This window comes from Polyodon spathula, chromosome 27 (assembly GCF_017654505.1).
Source record: "Polyodon spathula isolate WHYD16114869_AA chromosome 27, ASM1765450v1, whole genome shotgun sequence".
NCBI lineage: Eukaryota > Metazoa > Chordata > Actinopteri > Acipenseriformes > Polyodontidae > Polyodon > Polyodon spathula.
In genome coordinates this window covers 7,421,931-7,434,995 of record NC_054560.1, presented here as the reverse complement: position 1 = coordinate 7,434,995, position 13,065 = coordinate 7,421,931, and the positions used below count along the sequence as shown (strand labels likewise).

Here is a 13,065-nt window from a genome sequence, read left to right as displayed (position 1 = left end):
GCTGTGCTCGGGAATAAACAAGGCAACCAGGATCGAGAGGAGGACGGAGCACGCTCCGAAGAGAAAAGGCGGCCCAGGAATAATGGAACGCTAAAAGAAGATGAAGTAATGCAAATAAATAAAAAAAGAGAGAGAGGAACAGGCAACACAAAAATAAATCAACGCGTGAGGAAAGACTTAAAATTAGAAAGCCGAAGTCCCGAGTTGCTTTTGTCTTTACCATTTTTGAGTTACCACAAAGAACCATCATGTTTTCTGTCCCTCGTGCTATTAACCATGTACTAATCAAGTCATTTATGTTTTATGGACACTGCCATTGCTGCAGGCCATTCGTGATGTCACAGCTACAAGCTTGCCACTGAAATATTAAATAAAAACACATTGGAACACACAGCCGCATTCAAAACACAGATCTCGATCAAAGTGAATTAAGTTATTTATCTACTGCAAAACTGAAAACCACTCCTCTTCACAACAGGAAGCCCTTACCTCATCAGTGGGGTTGACCATGTTGGTTTTGGCAGCTTTGTCTAGGTTTTCCCTGTCATCTATTTCATTGAGCTCCACGTGAAACAGGTAGAAGACGAAACCGTAGAGAGCCGGCCCCAGACCGTTACACAGACCTCGGATCCCTGTGACCATTCCCTGCACCACTCCTGGAGGAAGGAAGCATGGGTCAGGGGAACACAGACTCAACCCTCCCGATTGCACACGAGAGCTGGTGTTTAACTCGTTTTTAACACATTTACAAACATTTCTAAAAAGTTCTTTTTTAAGCATGTGCAAAGTGGATCTTTAATCTTCACTTCATTTCAGTGTTACATTTCACTTAAAAGGGCATGGGACAGATTTTTTTTTTTTTTAATCCTGAATTTCTTGTAAATATAATGTTAAAAGGAAAGAGACCAGTCCAGACAGTGCTTCCTTGCTATGCTGCTATCAGACAACACGTGGAAATGCAGTGAATCAGTTAAAGGGTCCTTGCACAACATTTTGCAGAAGCACAATTTACAGCCATGCCTGAACTGCCGGGATTCTAAAGCAGGGAGGGCACGCTGACACCAGGTCACGCTGCACCACTTTAACCTGTGCCACGAGGAAGCCGTCGTGCAGGACAATGGTTCTTACCCTGCTGATCAGGGTCAGCGTTCCTGGACACTATAGCACTGATGGCTGGGAAGGTGATGCTGGACATGGCAGCCAGGGCTCCTGCTGCCCACATCATCCTGCATGGGAAAGAACGGAACACGCCATCACTCGGTACACAATTTCAGTATTCTATATTATTCCTCCCTGCAGTCACATCTCTCATTCATATCTTTATATCTATATATCTATATATCTATATCTATATAAAGCAGATGTTAACCCTTGACTGCCCCCTTGTGGGCAATCTAAAGAAAGCAGTCCAACACAGCAGGATGGCAGCTCTCTACTGGTGCAGTGCTGTTTTAACCTGCTATTCAGTTTATGGCAGGGAAGGCCTGTTAATACAGGAGGTGCTCCTCACCAAGGCTGGGATCCGAAGCCATACCAGGCTAGCTGCAGGATCTGGAACCCCAGGCCCAGAAGAATGGTGTTTTTGTTCCCTATGGATCTCATCAAGACACCCAAAACCACCGTCTAAAAAAAACAAACAAAATCAATACATCTTTTTCTGCACTGCAGAACACGTGTGCATTCTGATTGGCCTGCGTTATGCCACTAAAACCTTTGATTGGCTGGACAAATATTAAAAAACTGAGAATTCTGAATAGGGACCAAATGACCTGTCAAAGCCAATGGACATACACATGAACAGATTCCAATCCAAGATCTGACTGCCCAGACATATAGATTAACAGACAAAGTGCATCAGTGCTTAATGCAAAATAAAAAAAGACATGTCTGTCGCTCATGCAACCTTCTTCAGTACAACACACGATACTGGCTTGACTTTTTAAATCTACCTGCTGAGCACTTTTAACGCGAACAAGAGAGGATTGCAGGCAGATCAGCAGCAGGCTTGTCAAACATGGCAGCGCTCACCTGGGCCAATATAGAGAGGATTCCAACCACCGCTATGAATGCAGCCACCGTCTCAGAAGTGAACCCAATTACCTGGAGATGAAGAACAGCAAGAGGACATGAAGCACACTGCCACACTGCTCCAGCAAGACAAAATAGCATTTCAGAACACACTGACGGGTCTCTGCACTGCATGCAAACAGACCACTGGAGGAGATTATGAGAAACCTGGTGAGCTGGCAATGTGTAGCAAATGAAAACTGAATTGAATTTAAAGTCAACTTGCTTATTATTTTAAGCCAAAACTACAAAATCATCAGGAATATATATAACAATGCACCCAACCTTGGAAGAACTCTGCTTAAGTGAACTTTATCGTCCTTCAGAGTTGTGCAAGAGTTGTGTGGGGCTGGAGGGCTTTGTGTTTCCCTTACTGGAGGCCAGCACAGGTAGCTAGCATAGTAGCTGGGAGGGTGTAAAACGGAGACATCGTTAAAATATGGCAATCATCTGGACAAAGAGTTGAATCTGCTTGCACGGTAAACAGCGAGGAAAGACAAGTTTGAGAGGGTGCCCCGCTCGGAAGGATTAAGAGCTTTGTTTCTTGCTTAACGAGCAAGTTTTTATTGCACTTTTACTCGATAAGTGCCACTGTCTCCATTACTCTCTTTAGCAATATTGTTTTGAGAACTTTGCTAACCGCAAACATGAAGTCTAAATGAAATGTACCAAATTACGTAAACACAGCTTGTGTTTGGAGTTTTTCAAAGGAAGCATAATTTAGTAATTAATGTGTTAAACCGTATGAGTGCAGCTGGCAAGTAAGTACTAATCTTGACACTTCAACTTATCATGGTCTGTGAAACAAACCATAAAATGGTCCAGTTAAATGTATAACTTTTTTTTTTTTTGCATAATAACCAAACATCTATGTAAAAAGGACAGATACACACACATGTATATCAACACATACATATTATAATATACATTTGTATACTTATTACACACACACAGGTCTGTTCACACCAAGCGTTCACTGTTTTTTCTACTGCAGTACAGCAGATGATTCTACAGTTTGCACCCGCCCTCCCTCTGACCATCACTCAAGCCTCCCTTTCGAAGTCTAGGCTGAACTGCTGTAAACACACTGCAAAGGGATCAATGTGTTCATTACACAGCGGCAGCTGTTGCTGGAAGCCCCACCTCCAATTCCCTCAGTAGGATTGCTTTGTTATTTATACAAAACAGGTGGGGAGCCCTATTGTTTTCTCCCTGCTCCCGGTACAACCTGAAGTGAATTAGATCTCAGCGAATACTACAGTTTTAAACCTTGGGGAAAAAAACGAGCATAACAGGTAGTGATAACAGCACAGGACACTGGCAGACAGACAGAATTGGAGCCTGGAAGAGTTGCATCACTGTAAAGGGATGTCTGACAGGTGGATCCCAAGACACTCGACTTTCTAGTTACGTTTGTACGATTGTCTGAGTTTCTGAAAGTAACAAGGGTGTGCGGGTTTGCCCTCTAAATCCCAGTGGTGCTGACAGGCATATTCAGAGGTAATTGCCAGCTTTTTTTCATGTATTCAGACCTGCCCACTGTGCTGTTATTTTGGATACTCCCCCAGTGAGTGTAGCAAGAAAGGAGCTAGTTAAATATTAGATTACCTGTCTCAAGTAAAGGAAGAAACTTGAATACTGTCCGGCTTCAGGAAGGTAGGAAAGAAACACGGTGATACATATGAGGAGAACCGTCGAGTCTTGACCCACCTTACGAAGAGACTGGGGAGGGAAAGGAATTGATACACAGTCAGCGCAATACAGAATTAACATTCCAGACTGCAACCCTAACCTGGAGATAGGTCATATGAAAGAGATTTCCAATCCTTTAACTCTGGCTCTTCTATATAACTAAATGAGCTACTCCCCACACGATTTCAACATCAAAGGGCTAAAGTATTAAATATTTAAAATCTTGCATAACTCGGGTACTTTGTTTGATCAAATCTGATCAAGTTTCAAAACAGTTTTGTAACAAGAACACCCCCACCATTTTATGAAGCAAAATTTGTTAATTCTATTGGGGGATGCAAAACTTTTGGCCACAGCTGTCTGCGAGGTGATGTTAGAAGAGCTCTCACAGCGAAGGGGTCTGCCTGTTCCCAGGAGATGGGTGCTCCCCAGGAGGCCGGGCGCATCTTCTCGGGCAGGGACTCCGGCACCGCCAGCAGGATGAAGCAGATGTCCAGCAGGGCGATGGCGGTAGCCAGGATCACAACGACAGTATCACCGTATTCGCGAGACAGGTAGGCGCCGATCGCCGGGCTGGTTACCAGGCTTGCTGCAAACGTGGCCGACACCTGGAAGAAAACCGGAACGTTACAAAGTGCCACGGGAGGTCATCAAGCATCACGTGGAACTGTAGAGAAAATAAAAATGCTAACTCAAAGGCACTGTTGTTGTATGGTGCATGGATGTGGTGGGGGGGCTCAACTTGTCACAAGCTTTACATGGTGCTTTAAGGACATCCCTATAAACAAGAACAAACCTCTAGAGTGGATTTCAAATAGGCTTCTCTCACTGGAACCAAATTATAAAAAAAAAAAAAAAACACACACACACACACACAACCCTCTTATTTAATTTAATGCAAACAAAATGCAAATGCAAGAGCAGTTCTTACCAGGCCGTAGGCAGTGCTCCTCTCATGCTCCTGGGTGATGTCAGCGACATAGGCAAATATCACTGAGAATGTGACAGCGAAGACTCCAGACATTGAGATCACTGCAAAGTACCACCTGGGGGGAAGCAAACATGCATGAACACATCAGGCTTTTAATCCATGTGCAAGGGGTGGCAGGGTTTTGTTAACACTGTATATTATATTCTAATAATATCTATTTTTAAACAGCTTCTTTCATAGTGGACCACCATCACAAAGTGATTTACAGAGGCAGGCTGTGAACTGTGCATTATACCCAGAGTCACTTAAAATAGGACATTGATTTAACACCTCATCCGCAGGATGGAGCACAAGGAGGTGAAGTGACTTGCACTGCATTTGTTTATGTGAAAATAAAAAAGTTACATTTTAGAGCCAACATGTACACACACAGCCTGCTCTGTTGAAGCTATCCAAGCACAGTCCTAGCAGCAATAATAGGGGCAATGAAATGACAGCGTGACTGCGAGGCTCACCAAGGGCTGATCTGCATGAGAGGTATCGGGGCGCAGGTGAAGAACACAGTCAGCAACAGGAAGGACTTCCGACCCCACACGTCCGAGAGAGCCCCAATCAGAGGGGCGCTCAGGAACGACAGCAGCCCCTTCACGGAGAGAGAGAAGTGATAATTAGGGGTGCAACGATTCATTCCGTATTCAGGAATCGTGATGCTGTGTCTATGCAATCTATATTGCAGCTCAATACAGGCAGGCATCGTTTGTATTGTGCCACAAGGCCCATAGCACAGTAGAGTGAAACACTGCTAGTGATCTCTCTGATCTCCTCTCAACGATTAGCGCTATGACTCAACTGGAAACTGGATTCGACAAACAGAGACACAGAAATTAATTCTAGAGCGGTCAGCTTTCCTAACCTTTCTTGAAAAGGGATAAAGAGACCTTTCAGCTCCAACAGGAAAATCTGCACATTTGCACTATTTCTCCAATTCAACAGGTGTGGTTGTTTGCCGCTTACTAATTACAATGCTGTCACTTAATTTAAAAAGTGTTTTGAAAATATCAATTATTCAATTTTTTTTTTTTTTTTTGCATAACTGTATAGTCTGTATAACTACAATCATAAAGCTTGAGATAAACAAGATAAACAAGTATACATATGCTACTGATATACTCCTTCAATTGCCTTTGATAGGTGCCAGACAGACATGGAAATATACCATTCCTTTGTGTGCTTATCTAAACATGGTTCTTATCTTACCTTAACGCCATGAATAAGCCCGTTCATTAGAAACGTGTGCTGTGGGAAAGTCTGATGTAACGCCTGTGAAAAGGGCAACAGAGGGAAAAAATACAGGATTATATTCAATGACATTTCTCCGGGAGAACCTGGAATGTCAAAGACTAACAAAAGCAGTTTTCTTCTAAAAGAATATAGATAACTGTGCTCCTTAGATAATTCCCGATTCCAGAATTCAGTCTGTCCATGCCGATAGTAAATTGTATCCCTACTGTACTGTACAGCTGTGGCCAAAAGTTTTGCATCACCCTGAATTTTTTAATTGAGACAGAACGCAATTAAACAATAAAACTTCATTTAGATCTTTTACTTATCATGTAATAAAAGAAGCTACAAAATGATATTGCAGTAGATATCATAACAGTAGTACCGTACTATTTCATGAGGTTTTGAAATGTCACATCTTTCAATTTGTCAGTTTTTCGCTAAGCACATGGAATACTGCAAAGCGGTGCGTAATTCAATACGTTAACACATCAGCAGGTTTCATTCGACTTCATGGAGCAAAATGTGTTCATTCTATAGGGTTTTTATATTTCACGATTTTTCTGATGTGCAGATCAGACAGTGAAATAAAGGACCAATGTCCATAAAGTATAAAACAAAATATACAGAAAAATCAGCAAGCCACTTTGCAAGGTTGCTGTAAAACCTATTAGAAAGATGTCCACCTTAAAATGTCAGGTCCCCATTGTAAATGAGAACCTGTTCTCAGCTGGTTTTTACCTGATTAAATAAAGGAACTGATTGATTGATTGACTGAGTGTTTGCAAGGCAAGACCAAACCGGACCAAAAACTACTTTACACAGCTCTAAAGCCAAGCATCTTTAGCTTTGCAATCATTGCACAGGTAAGCAACCGTTTAAATTGAAGTTGGCAAATTGCAACACGCCTAATGGAAGACAGAATGTACTGTAATGTCCAAGCCCTGGCAATAGTGTTGATACTTCCTGTCAAGGGATGCAATAACGTGGAGCACCACTTGGAAAAACTCTTAAAAGCTCAGCCATTCAAAGTTCTCCAATGAGAACAGGGATCCAAATCTTCTGTGTACATAAAGGTGCCTTTTATCCTTGAGTGGGACTGGACAGAATCTGGTATATGGCATTCAAAATTCTCTCCCGGTTCACTGGTAAGAGCCAGGCTCAAGTTTATTGATAATAAAAATCATGAGTTTAAATATGTGTCACAGTGGTTTTTTATTATTATTTTGCTGTCACCTTTACTTTTGATTGAGCTTGAGAGGCGATTTGCTTGGCTCTTTGTTCGCCAAGGAAGTGGCAAATTAACAAACTTGCTTTTGTTCGTTATTAATTATTTCATCAAAGCTGGTGCTAGAACAGGAAACCTCTACCTCACTAATGAAAAGGCTTAAAGAAAGCAAATGATCGCAGAATATCGTTTCAAACTTGCTGTCTTCTCTGTCCCGACTGCAGGAAATAATGAATCCGTACGGCAAGTTTACTGGTTGTCTAGACAACCCAACGACAGCCACATCCACAAAAAAAAAAAAAAAAAACAGGAACGCCTTTCTGTTACTAATCTGCACCTCCTTATGATTCATACTCAAAACAAACTTACATTTCTTACAGATGACTTACCAACATCTACTAATCATTAGACCCAGATGCTGCACATCAATATCCCTTCAACCACAACAAGGGCTCAAACCAGACAGGGATGGAAAGAAGACTCCCATTACATAGCAGTCTGCTCCATTCCTGGTTTTATTACAGGTTTAATAAGACACACCTGAGCTTCATACCTTTACACTGTGGCTAATCAAGCCTGTACTGAAATCTGAAATGGGCGAAACTGCCATGCAATAGGAGTCTTGTTTCCACCTCTGAATCTGTATATTATTTTAAATGGCTTTATGGCATCGAAGAGCAAACGTTTAGTGCACTAATGCATGCAAGGTGCATTGTGTGAAGCAGCCGTGCACACAGGATTACAGGACTTACAGCAAGCATAGGGGTCGTAAGCAATCCCCAGGCAAAGAACTCAAGGAAGATGACGACCACAGCATGGTAGACACTGGGCTCTCCTATCCCTTGTGGCTGCAAAGAGAGAAAAAATAAAAACAGGACAGCATTAATTCTTTAAAATCAGCTACTGGGTGGCATCGACATTTTTACGATAGCACAGACTGTGAGAATGTCTGTCTGATAGGAGGTGAACTGTATACTTGGGTTAGTATTTCATATACCAGTAATACACCTCAATAGGGTGTTTTTAGCAGGGTAGTATACAAGATGTGTGTGTGTGTGTGTGTGTGTGTGTTATATAAAACATGTAATCCAGCTTGGTTGTTGCTGATCTGGTGCAAGTTCTTGTATCTTTGTCTCCTGATTTATTCATATTCGTACACTGTAGAGTAAACTAAAATTCATAAACTAATTTAACAAATCTGGCTAAACCACACTCCAAAGTAGCTGCTTCCAGTAGGACCGTTTTGTTTTATATTATAATATTACATTCAAACACAAAGATCACTTGAGGAATGTGCTGTAAGAGACACACTGTCTGCATGAATACCAGCTGCCTAAACACAAAGAACCATACAATGTAATCTCAGACATTCGAAAACAAAGGTGTTAGTGTCTCGCTGTCACCTTGCCATTGTTTGCACATCACACAGATGGCTGTCCAGTTTGTTTACATTCCCAGACGATAGTTCTGGCTGCGGGGCACACAAGTGGCTCCTGCCCTGAAGCCTTATTTCAGTCTCTCCGTCAACTAAACTGGCAGGATTCTGTTTTTACTGGGCAGCTCCACAAATGAGGTGACCTCACAGTCAAAATCCTCCTAATACATATACAGGGGGGGTACAGCTTATTTATGGAATGAGTCAAGGGTTTGACACATACACTAAACTGAATGCAAACCAGATGATAATGGAAATGTATCCAGGGATATGTTGGAGTTATTTTCTCGTGATTTTGTTTACTGAGCACTTGTATGTCATTCTGTTCAGAAGAACTATAGTGCAGAAGTATACAGAATGTACAAATCCAGAAACATTAATTACTTTTTTTTTTTTTTTTTTAAACAAATGGGGGTAACCAAAAGTTATTGAAAACACAAGACTAATGATCGAATGACAATACATGCGTAATTGAACTGTCATCAATCAACGATATGGTAGAATTACATTTAAGACGTGCCAAGGATCAATAGCAATTCCAACAGCATTGCAATTGCCAATAATTACAAATTACACTTGTAACGATGCTAGGTCTGGTTATCAGGATCAAGTACCCAGACCACGTATGAATATTATTTCAAGAGGAATGTTTAAATATTCATTTTTTTAGACAGCTGAAAACATGAAATTCCAATTGGGTCGAGTTTTGTGTGGTATAGAAACAAGGGCAGGGAAGCTATGGCAATAAAAGCACTGATTACATCAGGGATACTTGGCACTCGGGTGGTAAACAGCAGCTGTAAATAGCAGGTCCTCATTCAGAACTGGATCAGCCGAGCTGTGCTGTAGTTGGGCACAGCGCTAGTACATTCAGGGCTGTTTTGTACCCCGTGGGTTAACGAGCCCACCATGCTGCTGTTGTTGCTTTCTGTCTGTACCCAGCCAGGACACCCTGCTCATACCATAATAATAGCTGCTCACTGCTGAGTTGCAGCATCAAGGAAGACAATTAAACTGTTGCTTTGTTAAAATCCATGAACACACACCGGTAGCAGTTCAGTTCAATTGATTCTGAAGTGCTGCAAAATGCACAAGTCCTTTCACATGCCCTCAGCAGACAGCTAGTGGCACGGACACAATTACAGCAAGTTTTAACAAAAATACATGTTTACTCAAATACTCTGACTTAGCGACTCAGCTACTGCAATCTCTCATTCATTATATATATATATATATATATATATATATATATATATATATATATATATATATATATATATATATATATATATATATATTTTTTTTTTTCTTAATAAACAATTAGCCTATACGCTAAAGGTTTCTAATGGACCTTTATTAAATATATGTTCTTAATTAACAAACAATCTCCTTCATGTCCTTTATGTTCCAGAGTCCCCTGCAGCACAGGAACACCACAGGGACGGAAAGAAGACTCCTATTGCACAGCAGTGTCATCCATTCCTGGTTTTATTACAAGCTTGATTAGGGTTAGTATAGTAAAACCAGGAATGGATCAAAATACTACGCAATGGGAGTCTTTCTACCATCCCTGCACCACAACTTTCGATCACAGTTGAATGTCAAAGTAAAGTTAAATTCTAATTGACCTAATTGCCTCCCCTAATCCTTGCACAATCCCTGATAAACAAAAACAAACAAACAAAAAAAAAACAATCATTTACCATGTCTATGCTAAAATGCAAATGTGTCTTTGGTTAAACATTGAAAATCTTCACCACTGTGCTGTAACCAGCTGCTGTCCACTGTGCAGTCTGACTCACTGGAAAAAATCAAAACCAAAGCGGAGTAGTGTTGCTCATCATCACTCCTGTAGTATCGACCCCAACTGCCTTTCAAAGCTGGGGAAGCTTCACAGGGAATCCATCCTTAAAATGTTGCAACACTTCCCAGACTTGCTTTAACAAAGCACACATTCATTTGCATTAAAAAAAAAAAAAAAAAAAAAAAAAAACTGAAGGAATAATAAATGTTAAAACAACATGTTAAGACATGCAGGGTGAAGAACTGTCATTAATTTATTATTAGACAGCCCAATGTGTTGCCCATCAGTTAAAGTCACATCTGCTGAACTGTGAAAATAAAAGAACTTTTAAAAAGGGCCAAACTCTGTACACCATACCCCTTTCCAGTGGGCGTTTCCTTGTTTTCTGAGATACAATCATTTGAGCATGCCCGGGCAAGCGCAGTACACCGTGTAGCACTTTTTAACGCGTACCGTAAAATAACACCACAGCAGCATAACGTTACTGATTTTTATTGATTGATTGATTGATTTTTTAAAACCAATTCATAATCCAAATGACTCACTTTAGGGAAAACTACTGCACTTCTGTAACTGGAGTTATAAACGTTACCCACCGCATAACAATCGCAATGTGAGATTGCTAGATCGCTAGCCGGATAGATTTTTTTCAAATCATTTCCATATCAGTATATTTAATATAAGACAACACCAGACCTATTACGACATCGTTCAAACACTTATGACGTAAAAATGACTTCGTTTTATATCACTATTTTAATACGTTTACGATATTGGAACCGGTGTTATGGCGTTAATTCTCATTTAAAAAGTTCAAATACATTCATGCTATAAAAAATAAACTTGTTTTTGGTCAGTGTTAGCGGTCCTTTGAACATTTTATTTCAATTACATTTTACAGTAAAAGTACAGTCTATATATATATATATATAGATAGATAGATAGATAGATAGATAGATAGACAGATAGACAGATAGATAGACACACACCACCTAACTAAAAAAACAACGATAACACAAAGTGTGCAACCGACCAACACAATGTACTGCTTAACACATAAATAAATAAATACTGAACTCACAGTCACTCCATCTTTTATAACTATTTTCTTGGCCAGCAGATTGCTGCGGGCCAGCCGCTTTTTCTTCTTCTTGTCTCCTGTCATTGTAAACTTGCATCCATTCTTCAGTAAAGTAAAGAAGCGCTCACCTTCTGCCTTCAAAATCGTAAATTATTGAAACGATCTTTCTACCTTAGCAAGCCTCATCTTCCCGAAAGACACAGAGACCCGCCCACCTCAACCCAATGCCTCTATCTGATTGGTGGGCCCTCTTGCCGATTGGAAAAGTTTCATTGTCCGATTGGTAGACAGCTACGCCTATCAGAGGCCGTTACTGTTTGTTATTCGTGCAAATCGTCGGCTTTATTGAGTGGCACTGAAGCTACAGACCGCCATGTTGGTTGTGGTAAATGGATTACGCTCCTGTGTAATCACAAATCGCTGTAGCTAAGTGTGCATTTGTAATGCTGTTGCTGCATCTGTCGTTAAAAAAGGGTTTTCATTTCAATCAAATGGCATTTAGCACAAACTTTTAGTGGAAGCCAATACCCGAATAGTTTGTTACAGGAAAATAACTCGCTTGCTATAAAATAGAATGTAGCTGTCAATGGGAAAACCGAGTATATACAGTGCGCATGTGCAACTGCTGACCAGTAATGAATCCGAGATGTTTGACTCATACAACAAGGTATAATATTAGAAAAAAATGTGTGTGTTTTTATTTAATAATTAACACATTAATGATTCCGAATACACTATAAACCGTGTAGGTTTTCATTGCAGTTATATATGATTTATTGTCAAAGAAAGGTAAACTAACATAAAGTTTACACAAGTATAAAACATTATTATTATTATTAATATTATTATTATTATTATTACCTTTACATATGCCATTACCAAACATGGCATCCTATTTCAAAACCGTATGACAAGCTGCCCCGCCCGCAGCTTCAGATTCTTTCATTTGATTTGCCGCTACGGACATTCTACAGACACGACGCTGCAGGTGATTGGATAACGCGGTCGTCAACAAGAGAATCCCTCCCACCAAAGTGTTTCGCGCAACAGCTATGAAAACTGTCGTCATAGCGACAACATTACGCCTGTTGTAAACACACTGGGTGTACCTGTCCAATATACTAAGAAAGTCGGAACTTTTGCTTTGTTTGATTGGATCCAATTCTCAGTGACTCTTCTTCATAGAAGAGTTCTGAATAGCAGCAATTTTCTGGCACCAGTTTAAGGATTAAGACAACGCTGCCCATATCTCTGTGTGTGGAAACTTACAGCTGCTTTTGTTCCCATCAATAGTACATCCACCAATGTTTACAAACGGATTGTGCCTGTTACTTACATAAGCCAGGAGCATTTAAACAAAATCAACAGCATGGCCCAGTCAGAGCAAACATCTGTGTGAGTTTTCATAGACCCGTGCAGTCTTTGTGTGATGCAGCTGAAACCCCCACCTTCACAAGCCATCGTTGCCCCCGCTCCCAGTTGCTTTTGCCAGACACGGGTTACAATAACATTTAATCGTAAAATAAACCGATGCAAATCAGTGTGA

The 13,065-nt window shown here is 40.6% G+C and overlaps 1 protein-coding gene across 1 annotated transcript in view; it reads right to left on the bottom strand.

Moving 5' to 3' along the window:
* LOC121301192 (hippocampus abundant transcript 1 protein-like) overlaps nt 1-11,725 on the bottom strand; it is a 12,538-nt gene extending 813 nt beyond the window's left edge. The window contains exons 1-12 of the mRNA XM_041230334.1: nt 11,520-11,725; nt 7,952-8,047; nt 5,948-6,010; nt 5,206-5,333; nt 4,691-4,805; nt 4,149-4,367; nt 3,676-3,789; nt 2,029-2,100; nt 1,511-1,623; nt 1,129-1,226; nt 490-656; nt 3-90 (exon numbers count right to left, since the gene is read on the bottom strand). Of these exons, the coding sequence (XP_041086268.1) occupies nt 3-90; nt 490-656; nt 1,129-1,226; nt 1,511-1,623; nt 2,029-2,100; nt 3,676-3,789; nt 4,149-4,367; nt 4,691-4,805; nt 5,206-5,333; nt 5,948-6,010; nt 7,952-8,047; nt 11,520-11,603 (1,357 nt within the window). The 5' untranslated portion in view covers nt 11,604-11,725. The remainder of the gene's footprint in view (nt 1-2; nt 91-489; nt 657-1,128; nt 1,227-1,510; nt 1,624-2,028; nt 2,101-3,675; nt 3,790-4,148; nt 4,368-4,690; nt 4,806-5,205; nt 5,334-5,947; nt 6,011-7,951; nt 8,048-11,519) is intronic.
* Between the last annotated feature and the right edge of the window lie 1,340 nt (nt 11,726-13,065).